The sequence below is a fragment of the Cephus cinctus genome, unplaced genomic scaffold (assembly GCF_000341935.2).
Source record: "Cephus cinctus unplaced genomic scaffold, Ccin1 Ccin1_scaffold0080, whole genome shotgun sequence".
Classification (NCBI taxonomy): domain Eukaryota; kingdom Metazoa; phylum Arthropoda; class Insecta; order Hymenoptera; family Cephidae; genus Cephus; species Cephus cinctus.
The window spans coordinates 1,035,141-1,051,090 of record NW_014332821.1 but is presented as its reverse complement, the minus strand read 5'-3'; the positions used below and the strand labels follow the sequence as shown (position 1 = coordinate 1,051,090).

The 15,950-nt window shown below is 42.5% G+C and overlaps 1 protein-coding gene across 11 annotated transcripts in view; it reads left to right on the top strand.

Moving 5' to 3' along the window:
* Positions 1-15,950, top strand: part of LOC107271231 (mitogen-activated protein kinase-binding protein 1) — a 70,516-nt gene that overhangs the window by 2,474 nt on the left and 52,092 nt on the right. For all 11 annotated transcript variants that reach the window (XM_025088856.1, XM_025088862.1, XM_015747057.2 and 8 more), the window contains exon 2: positions 15,624-15,776. In XM_025088856.1, coding sequence (XP_024944624.1) covers positions 15,693-15,776 — 84 coding nt within the window. In that variant the 5' untranslated portion in view covers positions 15,624-15,692. The remainder of the gene's footprint in view (positions 1-15,623; positions 15,777-15,950) is intronic.

The following is a 15,950-nucleotide window of genomic DNA, read 5'->3' as shown; positions in this document are numbered from 1 at the left end:
AGTGCATTGGTCACAGTATAACGGTTATATATATTTTTTCTTTTTCGATTGATCAATTTTCAAGAAACAAAAAATAAAAAATAAAATAGCACTATCCCATACATTACAACACTCACTTAACTTTACCAATCGTGACACTTGTCTAATGAGTCGCTACGACCAAAAAGGTTTTCGAAATAGCTCGGCCGAACGTTTAAACGAAAATATCTCATCTGAAAATAGAAATAACTCGCCAAGATACCATCGGGCTATGATTGGCACGCGTGACACGTGTGTCACGTGGATGCCATTGTTTATCCTATCCAAGACGCATAGAACGGCCTGTCAATTTTCTGTCGACTCGCGAAAAAAAAAGTTCACTCCACGCCAAATGCAACGCGACTGCAATTATATTCGGCGCTAGTGGTTCCGCGTTAAATCATACCAGTTTCAATCGAATCGAACGAAACCTTACGTATCGGTGCTGATAGCGATCCCTTTGCCAGCCGCCGAAACTTAAGTGGCCAATCTTGTCGTGGTGTCTGTAACGATATTACTACAGCACGATGTCAGTACTCGAACGATCATATCTCCAGGGATCACTCTTTTTCACCACTCACGAAATCATTCCCGTCTGGCTTAACGACGGCGACCTACCTCAATCAGATACAAAAATTACATTTCGTCCTCCAATGAATTTAACGTAAAAGCTTTCGTCGATTCATGCAAATGATTTCATTTAATTGACATTCTTATCTCATCATTGGATTTGCATCATAATATTTTTGTACGCACTAAATTCGTCTCCTTTGAAAACTTTACTCGAGTCCTACCAACCCAAGCGGATTCACTGGCTCGACTCTCGGTACGTGCATATATTCAGCTCGTTGCGAGACTCTAGGTACGAACGTCAGAGGATTCAATTACGAATAGAATAGTTACGGCTATGGTTACGCTCACGTCGACATACAACTCTTAGCCAATACGCGCACTCGAGGACTATTTACTGTTTTCATAGGAGGAATCAGATTCTTGTTTGATACCTTCCCAAGCTCTCGTTCCATCGGCAAAGTTCAGCTGGCGCTCAATATTCAGGTGAAAGATTGTACGACTTTACGTAATTCGAATTACGCTCGTACAGTGATTCTTATTAACAGTCTACGCAATTGCCATTGGTTCGGGCTGGTCAGTGACACTCGCAATTGCTACGGTATACGTCGTGTTATTTATAATCGTTTACACTATTCTGACGTATAACAGGTTTGTTTTTACAGGGCGCCTCGGCAGCCCGTCCCGCAGATGCACGAGTGCAAGCGAACGATAAACTTGCCTACCTTCTGGCAGCACAGTTGAAAAGTCTCTCTCCCGGTGCCGCTCAAATAAGCCGTAAATAAAGTACAGCGCTTACAGAACTTCGAGCCGGAGTGGCGAGCCGCGTCTGCATTTAATCTCCGTCTCGGTCAGGTGCCGCGAGACTACGGTGCGCCGTTACGTATTTGACAGATGCACTTTCCTGCGCGTTATCGGTTAAGCAAACGATCGTTAAAGACCGAGTATTGACGTCGGCCTAACTTTATCTAGTCGGGTTATAAAAATCATTTCATCAACATTCGCCCCAGCTGGCTTCTACCATCAGCGTCATCGTGCACCTAGTATCGGATCGTCTCTCACCGATTGGCTGCAATATAAATCATTGGGGTCAAAGGTCGTGTAGGACGATATATGCTGAAGTCGTGTCTTTTCCGGGAGTCCAAGTTTCGAAGTGACTGTCATAAAAGATTTTTCTACTCAAAGTCATCATTTCGTTGAATGACTTTTGCGCTTGCACCTTCACGCGGGATCTTTTCAACATCATTTGTACCATTAGGTATTTATACTGGGTGGCCATATACCGAAATGTGCCGAGTGCAATTTTACTGCAATGGCGCAGCCATAACGCACGAGTCACGAGAAACGCAATCGAGAACAATCATGCGTCCTAAGTGCCTCGCCTTTACCAAATAGGCAGAACGACGTTCTGTTTCGCATTCCTGTAACTCCACACACCTTGTACGTAAATTCTCTAGATCTTTCGTTTCAGGCTAGCTTTTATGTTGTATTACTTGTTTTTTCCCCCTGTTCTGACTGCAGAGCAAGCAGAGCTATCTGTACGTATGGTAGTATATAGAAATTACGTGTGCAGTCTAGGGGACTTCTTTGCTCTGAAAGTCATGCCAAGATGGCCTCTTCGATATACTCTTTACTGCATTCTATTACGCTGGATGGAAAATTCAATTTCAAAGTTTAAACGGTCCGACCCGCCCGACGATCGACGTACACACGAATGCTGTATGCCGTCTGATTTTGAATCGGCCTCATTGATACACTTGCGCGAGATCACGATTAGTTTTGCGATAACGATCTTGGGACAGATTGGGATATCGTTTATTGTATGGGAGGTATGAAAATTGATGTGGTATTTACGTGTCTTTTGTCGCAATTATTTTTCGGGGTACAGTCAACTTCATAATCGCAAGGGAACAAAGTACCATTGCATTCAGAGCATACCGAATCTTCGGGGCGAATTCTATTCCGAGATTTTTCAAGACGCAACGGTGCATCGATGCGTCAAGTAGCATGCAAATACGTAGTCCTCATCTTCCGTCGTTTCTGCATGTTCAGGACGTTCCTTTGGTACGACCATAAGTGGACTGTGAACGAGCGCAAACGCAGGGAAAAGTCCCTCGATGAGAAAGGCCTCCCTGATCGATCAGATCTATTCGTCCTAATTGCTGTACGGTATAAATCTTTGTCGGAAGATCTATGGAATTTTTTTTTTTTTTTTTTTCAAGAGATCGTCAACTGGTCATTTCCGTTTTTCATGGAAATCCATGTAATACGTTTTAGCTTTTTAGGGGATGTGACAGGGTTTTTCCTGCACGCGATACTTACGGTGCAAGCTTGATGGGATCTAATGGCAAGTATATATGTGTATATACAGGGTGAGTCGTTTAACTTGGCACGAACGAATATCTCGGAAAGGAAGCATTTTACGAAAAAATTGTTCAAACAAATTTCGTTTGGTTTCGAGGGGGGAAAAAAATGCTGTCCCGTTATTTTTTATTCGCGGCCATGTTTAATATTTTCCCAAGGTTACCTTTGTGTTTTTAAATGGGAACCTATATTTTTTACTGCAGAGTGTTATGATATATAAAAAACCAATTAACTTTTGTCTTAAACATTTTTTAATAGGACCAGTATTTTCAATGTTATTTCAACATCAAGCGTAGACCCCGGGATTGTTAATAAGTATAGAAATTTTGTCGATACGAAAATCGGCGGAGAAGAAAAAAGTTAATAATGTTTTCTTCCTGCGTAAATAACCTATTTATTGTTAATATTGCCAAACAATATTATAATAAGTGGTTAAAATGGTGTCCTTCAACATCAATGCATTTTCAAACTCTCTTGAGCTAGAAAAAAGCCTTAGTTAATTTTTTTCTTCCCTTGTTGAAAATTCTTGTCCTATTAAAAAATGTTTCAGACAAAAGTTAATTGGTTTTTTGTACAGTATAACAATCTGTAATAAAAAATATAGAGTCCCATTTAAAAAAGCCAAGTTAACTTTCGAAAGACCTTGAAAACCGCTGCAATTAAGAAATAACGGCACAGCACTTTTTTTTCCACTCGAAACCAAACGAAATTTGTTCGAAAATTTTTTTCGTAAAATATTTCCTTTCTGAGATATTCATTTGTACCGAGTTAAACGACTCACCCTGTATAGTAGGGGATGTTGGTAGATGCTGTTACGTAGTGGTAGTGGATGGTGGTTGCCATGCCTACGAATTCCACACCCCCGACTGTCTGTCAGTCTTGGACCAAGTACCAGCTCGTTCGATACCTTCTCTTGTCAATGCAACCCCCTGTAACTTTATTACGATTATGACATTTCGCTTCGCGCTTATACGTATCGTAGGCATAGCGATAGCGATCAGGTTGTTTATCGAGGCGATTTTTTACCAGTGACTTCCTTATGCGAATTTCGCAGGTGTCTCTTGGTTATCCTAAAAAAATTTTTTACACAGTTTTTCAAATATTTTTTAACGGCTCGCTGGCAAAGCAATTTTTTACCGAATAAAGTAACTTCGAGAGAGTTACCTATATTCGTTATCCATAAATCGCTAATTATCACTCGCTGGACGTTGCTCGCCGAGTGCTCCTTCGCGAAGAGAAAACGGAAAAGAATCTTGACCCGCGGAACTAGCCTGCATTGGACGTTATGAGAAAAAGTCAAGCTTAATTCAGGTTCTTCCGCTCCCGGCTGTCGAGATCGTGCGTATCGCGCATAACCGGGTCGAAGCGATTGGAGTAAAATTTTTTTTTCATTCCCCTCCGGGCACGTGGTTGTCCCCGATCCTTGAATCTCGGGCGATTCGTCGAAGTAGCCCAGAATTCGATCAACGGCGCGAGATATTGTATCATCGGCTCTCTATAAGAGACGCAAAATTTTTCACGTCGAAATTTAATGTCGCCTTTTCATTTTTGAAAAATATTTTCAATCTCTTATCCATGATGGTTTACTATGACTAATCTACTATCGGATAGGTTCTGCTTCGTGACCCCTTACTAAATGTTAAGGTCACCTCATTTTCCTCTCTGACCTTTTCCTCGATCCCGAGTCGTATTATCCAAGCGCTCCGAGTGGATAATCGTAGCCGGTAGCGACTTACCGGAACACGAAGTACATAGGCAAAAGGAACGCGAACAGGCAGAGACAGACTATAGAAGGACACGATTACGATATCTCGCAGCATCGTAGTTACTATTTTCAGATGAGTCTATAACGGCCGAGTCAAGTATCCACTTGGCATGGTGACATAGCGGATGGCTCCTAAAATGGTCTTTACGCCATTTAATCTTTGCGTTGACTGTCTACTTGTCGACCGAGCTCTCTCGGATATGTTTCTGACAATGAGGCCGCTACGACCTCATCCATATATCAGCTGCGAATGCACCTGAAGAAGTTGCACGTATACCTAGGTAATTGCAGGCTGAACTCTGGATAATTACCTGTAGCTTGGGTCGATATATACTTCCCTATAGAATTTTTCTCGCTAATAATCATGATTAATGACCGAGTACGTTAATAAGGTGCGCCTTTAATTGTAAGAAATTTATATCGACTCCGTACCCGTTTCGATTGTTACGAGAGCCTTTGCCAATAGCCGCGTTGGCGCCACCGTATCGTTCCTTAAACAAAGCGTCAGCTCCGAGTACAATGAGTCGCAAACGAAAAGCCATAATATCGAATTGTTCCCTGTAACGTCGTAGGATTATTAGCGTAATCTAATCGTGAGCTTATACCTGTTAATTTCTTTTATATAGGTATATACCGTAGGTGCAACAGTAGGTACAGTCACCGTATAATTACCGGAATAATTATTGGATAGGAATTAGCCAAGCTCTACATACGTTAACGGCGATATCTGTCGGAGGCCGATGACGTCATCGGAGAATCATACGTATTTTTTTACATTTGCCAGTAGTCATTTTATTTTTCTTTCCTGTTTTTAACCAATATTATCTATTTACTATGTGTAACGATTACGTTCTCGAATATCCTTCCTGGACGAATATCTTGTCGGACGAGATTCGAGTGCTTTGAAAAAAAACGTCACGGATGTATCGTGCAATCTGTCTGATGCACGCTGACACTGCAGCATCCGAGTGCTACCTATCCTTGAAGCAGAAATATCTTTTGCTACTCGAAAACGTTTAACGGGCATTCAAAGCCACGTCGAAATTTATTCGCTTCCGTGATTCAATGCCCGGTTCGATACAATATATAGTGATATAAGTATGTACGACGTGTGAGTATCGTATTAGGACTTGAAAAATTGCAGATAAACTGCATTCGTGCAGTAATTGTCGAACGAGGTAAAATCATACGGTAGCTGTATACGCCGTATCCATTGGTACCCATTTCGTTGTAAGCGGCGCTCTCGACTCCCTTGTGAATTGAGTCGTTAAGTTATTCGGAACGCGACTCAAAGTCACTCTTGTCTGACATTAATGGTTATTCAAAAAGGACGCGGCTTCTTTCTTTCTCTCTCTCTCTCTTTCTCTCTTGATCTCGACCTTACGGACGTAACGAGCAGGTGCCACGCGCAGTACCATTTTCGGGTTGTGTTCAATTAATTATCGCAAGGCTAACAGGAAGCCGACCAGTCTCCTATACGTTACTTGGTAGTAACCGTGATCGTTCGTATAGGCAGGACTTTTTTAATTTATTCGTCGAATGTTTCGATTAATGATTTCTTTCTATATCTTCCTTGACGCGATAATCATTTGTAGGTTTTTTTTTCTGTGGTCTGCAGATTGCGTCAGGATGCAATGTACGACCGGGGGAGCGTTAGTGAGTTTTTATGACTTTGAACCTTCATATCGCGCCAGAGGCTTGAACCGATATTCCGTGCGCGATGTAGCGTCGAAGAAATAGGGGGCGATCGATCGATTGGTTTTGGGTTTTATACCTGAAGCGATTATGGAAGTTTAATTCGGTGTGAAGGCACCCTTAGTTTGCAACGGGGTTGGGCAGGATATCGGGGTAAACCAGGGATGGCGAAAACGGGTCAATAATCCGCAGGTTTATATTCTGCTGCAGTTCCTGGGCCCAGAGGCCATGGAAAATTTATTTGTCTAGACCGTCTTCACTGTGCGTCCCGAAAAGAAAGAAAAACGAAAATGCCTAATCCAATCGCGAATTACGATCGTCAGATTGAATTCTAAGATGTCTCCTGACTTAAGCTTTGTTTCGTCGAGGCTCTAATTTCCCCTGAATTCATCCGGACAGTCCTCGTGCCTTTGAGCCGAGTTAACGGCGCGACTCCCGACCGATGCTTATCTATCGTAACGGGTAGAAATAACTCTATTTCACTATGGGAATAGGAAATAAAGGAACTTGACCCAGATACCTTACTTAAAATTCATTAACTATCAAATTACACACACTTCGTGCAATTTGACCTTACGTCCCACACCGATCCTCGTGCCATACCGGAGTTTCACTTATGTATCATGGGAATATACTGTGTTATTCATCCGTTCGATCTAACCCGTGCAATAAATCTTTTTCATTTGTCCAAAAAATTTGCGAATATTATAAGCTTTTAATGATAATTAATTTGTTTTTCTACGTATAAAAATAACAATTAAACCGACCATTACAAAGCACTTGAATGAATTAGACCAATTGGCTTGAGTCCCTGTGCAAAGTGATTTGCTAAGTCGTATATAGTCACGGATATACGATGCGATGTCAACGTCACTATCACTCGGTGTATCTCGAATGCACAGAGATGTCATATTTAAAAAGTAAAAGTCTTTGCACGGGTTACATTAGAAAAGTAATTCCTTAAAAATTCCATGCCAGAAATTCACCAGTAGACTAAGAGGATCCCGATCGGTCGGCGTTAAATGAATTCTTTGCTTTCGGGCGCGAGGCTGAATCCTTGATTCGAATTATTCTCTAACCTCCGCATTGCGATGTGGTTTTCCCCCTCGTGGATGCGTACGCGCTAAGCCACAGCAAATAATGCGTCGACGGTGCACCGGTAAGTCACGTATGTTTTATTCAAATGTACCATTTTCACATTTCCACCCTGACAATTTTCTCGTCTCCTCGCTCGGTATACCGACGTACGTATAACCTGGCGTGTATCCATTTCTTCGCGGTGGGAATGAAATAAATCACTGGCGAACTGTCAGAATTTTTCAGTCGCCGTCTAGAGCTCTTTCTGGCTCGGTTGTACAGTTTTGATGAATCGTACAATTTATTTTTTTAACTTTTCTTTTGTATTAATTTTACGCACGTTTGATTTTCTTGATTTATCGTTCGGCTCCTGTGTGCGTTCATCAATTTACCGCGACAATCCTGTATTTGCAATGTGGATTGAACGGTGAGCGTTTTCGTGCAATCACGGCAAGTCAATAACTTTTGGTCTCTAAGTGCATTGTTGACATTAATTGTTTTTCATTTGTACGACTGGGATGCAGTGCGAATCTGGTGAAATTTGCGACACGTCGACCCAGTCAAAGTGCAGGTTGACGACAGTGCGTTCGACGATATTACCCTTTTTATTGTCCTTAGGGCCGACATCATCCATGAGACTCAAGACCTGTGCGCCTTTTGGGTCTGTCCTAGTTTTTGTGGATCTTTAAATCGAACTGGGTCTTATGGCAAACCGCGTTACTGCTGCCTTCGTAAATATAATATAGTCGAAGTAACTCTTCTATTGATTTATGCAATACATATGTGCATATGAGAGAAAATTTGACCAAGTCGTATATTATTGAGAAACTTTTCAAGGGTTTTACATATCTACGGCATATTAACTGCAGCGCGGCGATGACAGAAAAGTTTATGTGTTTTTTTGTTGAACCGAAAAAAAAAAGTGAAAGGAGACTCAAGAATATAATTTAACGATCACGTGTACCTTGCCATTTGAATCTCCCGTTTTGGTTAAAAAGTAAAAAGAAAGTGACGAGCACATAGTCGCGTAACAGAGATTTGCGACTGCGTTTGTATATCAAAACACGTGCGTTACGTATCTTCTGCTCCCAAGGAGTCGCGTCGCTGCTGGCCAGATGTAAATTTAGCTCGGTTCGTTGGGATATTTCACAAGAAGGCGATTAACCGCGCACGATTAATTATCGCGATTAAGGTATATAGCCAAGCTGCCGGAGGAGACCCGGTTACGCGTTTATCCAGTCGATTTGGTTAGCGTATACCGTGACTTTTGACGACACGCGACGAGCAGGCTCGATGTTCGTTTTGAGATCTTATGTCATCCGCGTGTCATTCGGTTCAACAGATTGGCCTGAATTTGACGATGAAATTGAAATTAGCTCTGGGTTCCTGGCTATTAATTTTGCGAACACGTCGATGCTGATTCTACATGCTTTTACGCGGAGGAATAAGAAAATTCACTTGGGACGTTGTCTCCTTACGTATCTAACCTTATAACCCAGTCGGTACCAACTGTTCGCCATTTATGGACTTTTACTTCTCGTAGGAGTGAAACGGGTGCGAATAGTCCGTATAAAAAAAACGTTAATTTTCTCCAACGTCCAAACTTGATATAACGATAAGGACTCCGGAGCCCGGAACGCGCCGTATATGATTAATGGCCGACGATGCTACCAGGCATTAAGAAATTAAGTAAGGAAAATATTTGGTTGCCGCGAGAGCGGAAAGATTAATTAGCGTTCTCCAGGCGTCTTAAACTCCACCGCTTTCTTCCTGCAACTTTGTTAGAGCCGTATACGTACATGCAATACGTATCCCAGTTCAAGCTCGGCAACTTCAGATCGTACAACCACGTAAAGGCGTCACGAACCCGCATGACGTCACAACTTGAAATGACAACGATCGAATTAACGTCTGATAACATTATAATTATTATTTATTCAAAAAAAAATTGTTTGAATTTTCTTGGCATTCACAAAATATTTATGATAATCCCTATCCTTTCTACCTTTGGATTTTCTCTAGGAAATATTCCAATACCAAATAACTCCCACCCACGCGTGTCACACTCAGTGACTGCAGATATTTCACAGCTGTTAGCGACCGCAGATGAGAGGCGTGCAATATATATACACATATATATTTTTTCGTTCATTAAACTCTGCGAAACTATTTTGATGAGTCGCGCAAAAATGTATGCCAAAACGATTTCGCGATTCGCGCACTGTCCCCATTGCGATGCTCCTGCCGTAGGGATTAAAGCGTCTTAAAATTGGGCTTTCGTCGTATCCCGATATATAAAAGGCGTATCGTGTGCAAGTTGCATCTCCCGAGTGCGTCCCGTGAATTTCTTGATACTTTTTGTATGAGTTTTACACCGAATGCCACTCGGAGTATTACGATCTCCCCGTGGGGTTCTCTCTTGGCGTGTATTTTAGTCGGGGTCCAGCGTCCCGAGGACTCCTTGGCTCGCGGATCACGTAGAGACGCCAGTCGCCCCGACAATGCAGTCCGTCAAGCCAGTCATCTAGTCGACTTCTCGGCAGCCAAACGAGTCATCCACAGTCAGCAGCCAGTCCGACCGGCCACGCTGCGCCCGGCCTGCACATACGTTTGCCCATATGGACATATAGGACAATACACACATGACGGCAAGTCAGTCGATCGCGCGAAGCACTCGTGTCCGAAGAGGCCTTGGCAGTGACAGTGTAAACGGTCAGGTTCTCCTGCACAGCGAAAAACAAAAGGAAGGGCGATAGGCATTGGGTCCGGGATCCACGCAGTGCGTCTACCCTGTGCGTATTACCTGGAACGAGCGTGGCTCGTCTATGCGTAAAAATTCTAAGTACAATAGCGACGGGCTATTGGTTTTTGCCGACGTCGTCGTGCATTTCTACTAGAAGGTTCAACGACACGTGCGCATATATACAATATATATATATCCATGGAATCTCTTTTCCTTCCAACCTTTTATCTTCTCGCATTCTTATTCCTCTTTGGCTTTTTCGCAAATTTCATCGACTGTATTCTTCGGGGTCGTCGCATACTCTCTGGCTGAATACTGATGGTTTACCCTGAGGTATGGAAATTTATTTGTATTTTTTACTACTGCACTTGCACTCTGAGTCGAGGTAGTTTCTAACGTTTATTGTTTAATCGAGACGCATGGGAAATGTGGAGAGCGAGTACGGGGATTTATGGATTTATTTGTTTTTACGTTCGTTAATTTATATTTTACGGATTTTCGTGATTCTATAACGGCTTAATGTGTTTTAGGTTTTTTTTTTCATTTTTATATTTTTATTTTTTTAATTTTATACTGTCACTAGAGTTTCATTACGCGCTGAGAAACAGTGCGAGATAAACGATACAAGAATTATTTCGTATATTTACATTTGTAAAGTAATCATAACATGTCAAATTGACAGCATGCTATGCACGTGGACACCATGCGGCAAATGAAAACACGCATCGAACGACGACAGTGTCGACCAGTCAGCATCGCGAAAAGTCTTGACGGAATTTCAATATATTTTCGATACACGCGTTAACTGTAACCTGAATTTTAAAGGGAATGAAATGTCGGTCTTTGATTTTTCGTTTCGTTTCATACTACTTTAAGCAATGTTTCACGTAGGCATATAGATCGGATCAATAGAACCTCCCGATAACTACCCTCAATTATCTGCACAGCTGGAAAGGTACAACCATGCTACCGGTAGTGATGTACTATAATGACTGGACATTCCGGGCGTGGCACGAATTACCGGGAAACCGGGGATAGGGTCAAGGCTGTGCCAAGGATGCTGGATATTACAGGGGCGGAACGAAATACCATATGACTGAAATTTCACAGTAGAATTGTTATTGGTCGTGATACCATATCCGGTATACAACATTGACAGGCGTTGCTCTGCGAGTGAGAAGTGACTTAGAAAAAAAAAAAAAAAAAATATCTCTACACACAGATATTCCCTGTGCAGCCGATTACACGGATTCGTCCTGCTTCCCCAAGACCGTGAGATCCTTTCATGCTTCAACGACAGTATTATCATTAATCGATCTAACCGCGATAGAGGTTATCACCTACTGTCAACACGTCCTATAAAACCGACCGGTGCATCGAACTCCAAGTCTCAGATATGTGCTTCAGCATATACATATATGCGCATATCTACACGCTTGGTTCGAACGTTGCAAATCTCGGTAGCTCAACGCCAGATTGGCTCTGATTGCGAGACTGCACGCTAGCACCCGAGATACAGAGCAGGCAAAGTGATAGTAGGTATCCAGAAGTACCATTGTGCATGGTGTACTGTGGGTCATCGTCATTCCCACGCTCCCTTTACTACTCCGCTTCTAGCCAGGTAACTGCAACACGAATGATTCCTGATGTAAACAAAGAGAATAGACAAAAATACAGCATCCAACTTCCTGCCGGGCATTGTTGAACTCGCAACGCTATCTCGTTGATTACCACGTCGAAGAGATTCCTTGGCGTAAAATACTTTGATATCATTGAAAAGCCAGGACGCCGTTGGCGTAACGATGCCCTGCGTTATGGAAGCCGTCTTTGCATATAGCTTTCTGGCACGAGGCCCAATGGGCGATCATAGGCACTTTGCTTCACGTCGTAGCTGTGTTATCATTAGCGATACCTGAAATTACCTGTGTACGTGAAGAAAGAGAGAGAGAGAGAGAGCTTCTCGTATCCTTGACCAAGTTCCTTGGAATGGGTTCATTTTGAATTACAAACATTTTTTTTTAGAAATCCTATATAACTTTTCTGTGCGGATCGATCGTAAATTTCTGCAGACGAATTTTTTTGTATCAGTCTTTTGGGGCACATTTTTTTTCTTTTTTTTTCACGTTCAAGCAGAAACGATGAATTTCAGCTCGCGCGATACGAGAACATCCTGGGCTTATCTGGGCTCTCGTGCGTAAGATATTCTGACCTTGCTTGACTGCGCGTCCGATGGTTTATCTCTGTGACAGCGAAATAATACCGCGCGCTCGCACACACCGATTACTTTGTAATCGTTCGGTCAACGGTGATACCTTACGGTGCCGCTTCGTAGTACGTTGAATGCTCGGGGAATCGGAAATCGAGAGTCATTACACGGAATAAAGATTTATGAACTTTATTGCCACTGAAAGTTTTAGATTAGACTTTTCTCGACCGTGATGCGCGCGCTGTATTTCACCCGTGACAATAGTGCATTTTATTTAGGTTTGCGTATAGGTTTGTATATGTTAGATCGTAGTTACCTGTCCCGGCGGCTTTTGACAGCTGTCACGTGACCGGTACGATCAAGCGTGCGTTTGAAGGATATAGCGAGAAGGGAAAGGTTTTTTGGAGTTTCCTATGCTCGCTGCGAGCGCGAGAGAGACGGACTTACGGGCGTTGCTGGGCGTAAGAGAAAGACAGACATAGCGGTGGGTCGAATCGTGAATAGAAGATGCCTTTGTCAAAATTCTCTATATCGTGCGTGCATCCTTCAATGACTGTTTGATGAATTTTTCTGTGTATACATATATATGGTAATGTTCCGCATGAAAAGAAATGCACTTTCTGTCTCCACTATGCAATACCGCTATCTCGAACGGTTTAGATGTTACGTGTTTGTCTTTAACAGTTCCGGCGAGTGGTTTGTTTTGCACGACTAGCCAACTGGCATTATAATTTATCAAAACTGTATTTGCATCCCGTCCACGATTCCCAACTACTTTCAGCCCATGCCACCTATATCTACTTTCAGTAAGAACTCTCTAGATGCATTTTCCCTATGTACGGTTAAACGGTCCCTTCGCGTGCGAAATTTCGAAATGACTTTGCCAACTTACGCGAATCGAATTCTGCACTCGAAATTGCACCAACCAAATGGATACGAAGAGACTCTTATCTCGTTAAATCGGCACTGAGCACGTGCTTTGTCTTGCGCCGTGATAATTACTGGCCAAGGTCAATTCGCTTCAAGATTCGCAGACGGGACTAAAGTGCAGCCCACACGTGCTTTGTTAATGCAATTCGCGAAACTTGTTGTCTTCACTGTTCATCTTCGACCTCGTTTCTTTTTTGGCTTAACTTGGCAATTGCCGTTTTCGCACGGTTACCTTTACTCAATTTAATTTGGCGAACAGCGCCCAAGGTCACTTGTCATTTATTTCATAGGAATCCATAGTCTCGCATAGTAATGGGCCACTTGGTTCCAGTCTATATAATTGATATCTATACGAGCCTCAAGAAAGTTTTCTTTCTAAAGGCAACCTCGTAACGTTCTTCCTCTTTCGAGTTCCCTTTTCATCTCGTATCGTCGCATATTAATATACGCGGCGCTCATTACGCGTATTAAATATTAACCGTCAATGGGGCATTTGAATTAATTGGACTTATTATTTCGATCACTGAATCGAATAAATACATCCATTTGAATGGAGGCACGCCTGCGATTCGTCTACTTCGTTAAGAATAGACACATTGGTGATGCACCATTTCGTAAGAAGGACGTTACTCGAAAACGATCATCTTTCGCATTGACGATTACACGCGAGGTCAAACGTATGAGTATGGCCAAATACACGCGATATCATTATGAACCTTTAAATCCGTATGACGGATAACAGTAATTTAACGAGACGACGTAAGATCCATCAAATTGTATGTATACATGTGTATATATATATTTTTTGCTACATATTATCATTATTTGCATAAAAGTGTAAATAGATTCCGAGTGGATCCTCGTCGCGTAGACGAATAAGAGAATTTAAGATTCATTTAAAACTGAGGTCGATCGTTTCGCCAAGACCTTGCCTTAATCCACATTATCGTCACTGCTGATAATCACGAGATAGGCGAAATCCATTTAAAATTTCGAAGCACGTGCACTGTGTACCGGGTGTGTTTTCGCGTAACGAAATGCCTGAAAGTCGGAGGACGGTAACGATTTCGTGGGATTTAAAAGTCGAATAAAAGACATCGCGCAATATAAGAGAAATCATTGACCAATCACGGGATTCGAATAAATTTCACGCCATGCCAATACGAATTTGTGCGGATCCGATCGATTTTCAGTAATTTGGCGATCTGCCAAAGATTAATTCCTATGTAACCAAAGATACCTGCCGACCCAACCTCCACGGAATTCAGCTACGCGTATATATCTGTATATCCACATCGACTTGGATTTACTTAACGAAGCTAAAGCGAGTTTTCAGTGGGTAAAATAGTTTAGGTAAATTTTAACCTCTATCGCGTACTCCGTTCTTTGATGACGTCACAGCGCGTCGGGATTGTTACTTCGGCAGATAAAATTCAGTATCTTGGAATAGAATTGGATAATTAATGTAAACGATGCAACGCAGTCGTTTCGCAATCGCCTCGTTGCGGTATGGCGCGGCGCAAAAAGTCAATTCCTTGCGCAGATCGGAATCTAGTTACGAATTTGAGGACAATGGACCCGGGTAGGCGTGCTCCTTTGTATATGGTGGCTCCCTCTGCATACCGTGGAATTACGGGTAATGCCGGTTCTCTCTGCATAGAAGCCTGTGAGCCCGGATCTTGTCTCGTAAGATTTTTAGTACCGTCTTAACGATACTTGGCGACTTTGAAAATACCAGTTTTTATATAACTTCGCGCGTCAATATCGAGCCATATTGATTTCACGGTGCGCTAACCACGAGAAGCCATATTCGCTGTACTGTACAGGTTACAGTATACGAAGGTACGGAGACGCTTCGTTAATTTATATAATCGTCGAAGAAGCTCGCCAGGCAAAATTTTACTAGACGCTTGTTTTACGCTGCCACGTGGACTACTCTCAAGATCCCGCTGATTTATCGAGGTTCCATGTATCATCGGTAGATCTTCTTTGCTTATCCTTGACTTTTCCCTGATCGATCGCATCGCGAAACCAGTCTCTCTGTCGTCGTATCTACTAGTCGGACTTTATGCATTATGCAGGCTGTCGTTTACCACGAGGTTATTGTATCTCTTAGAGATGGCTATTTTTTACCCGTGGTTCTCCTATAGGAATTTGAATAAAAATATTGGCATTACTCGATCGTCACTATTCTCGAATTTGTTGCTGTTGAATCTGCGGTGACGATTATGTGAATTTTTTGTTTGCTCTTACAGAAAATGGACTGAAGGGACGCAAATATTTCTTCCAAGGATGAGATCCTGACGAGAAACTTATCTTCTGGAATGATGGAACCGCCACTCACGAGTAAAGTCCTGCGGGTTCCGAGCCTGAAGCGAGGCCAGGAAAACGTGAGGATTCAGGACAGGGTGAGTAAATGAGACAGTTTTATGTAACGCGGTGTAAATGAGTATTTCTATATGTAACGATAGACCAGCTTGCGGAATTTCGCGCGGGGGCCGAGCGTTTTTGGTCTCATTCGAATGTATCGATTCGCGCTACGACTCTGGACAAATTAATGAACTCTCTTCCGAGTTGATGAG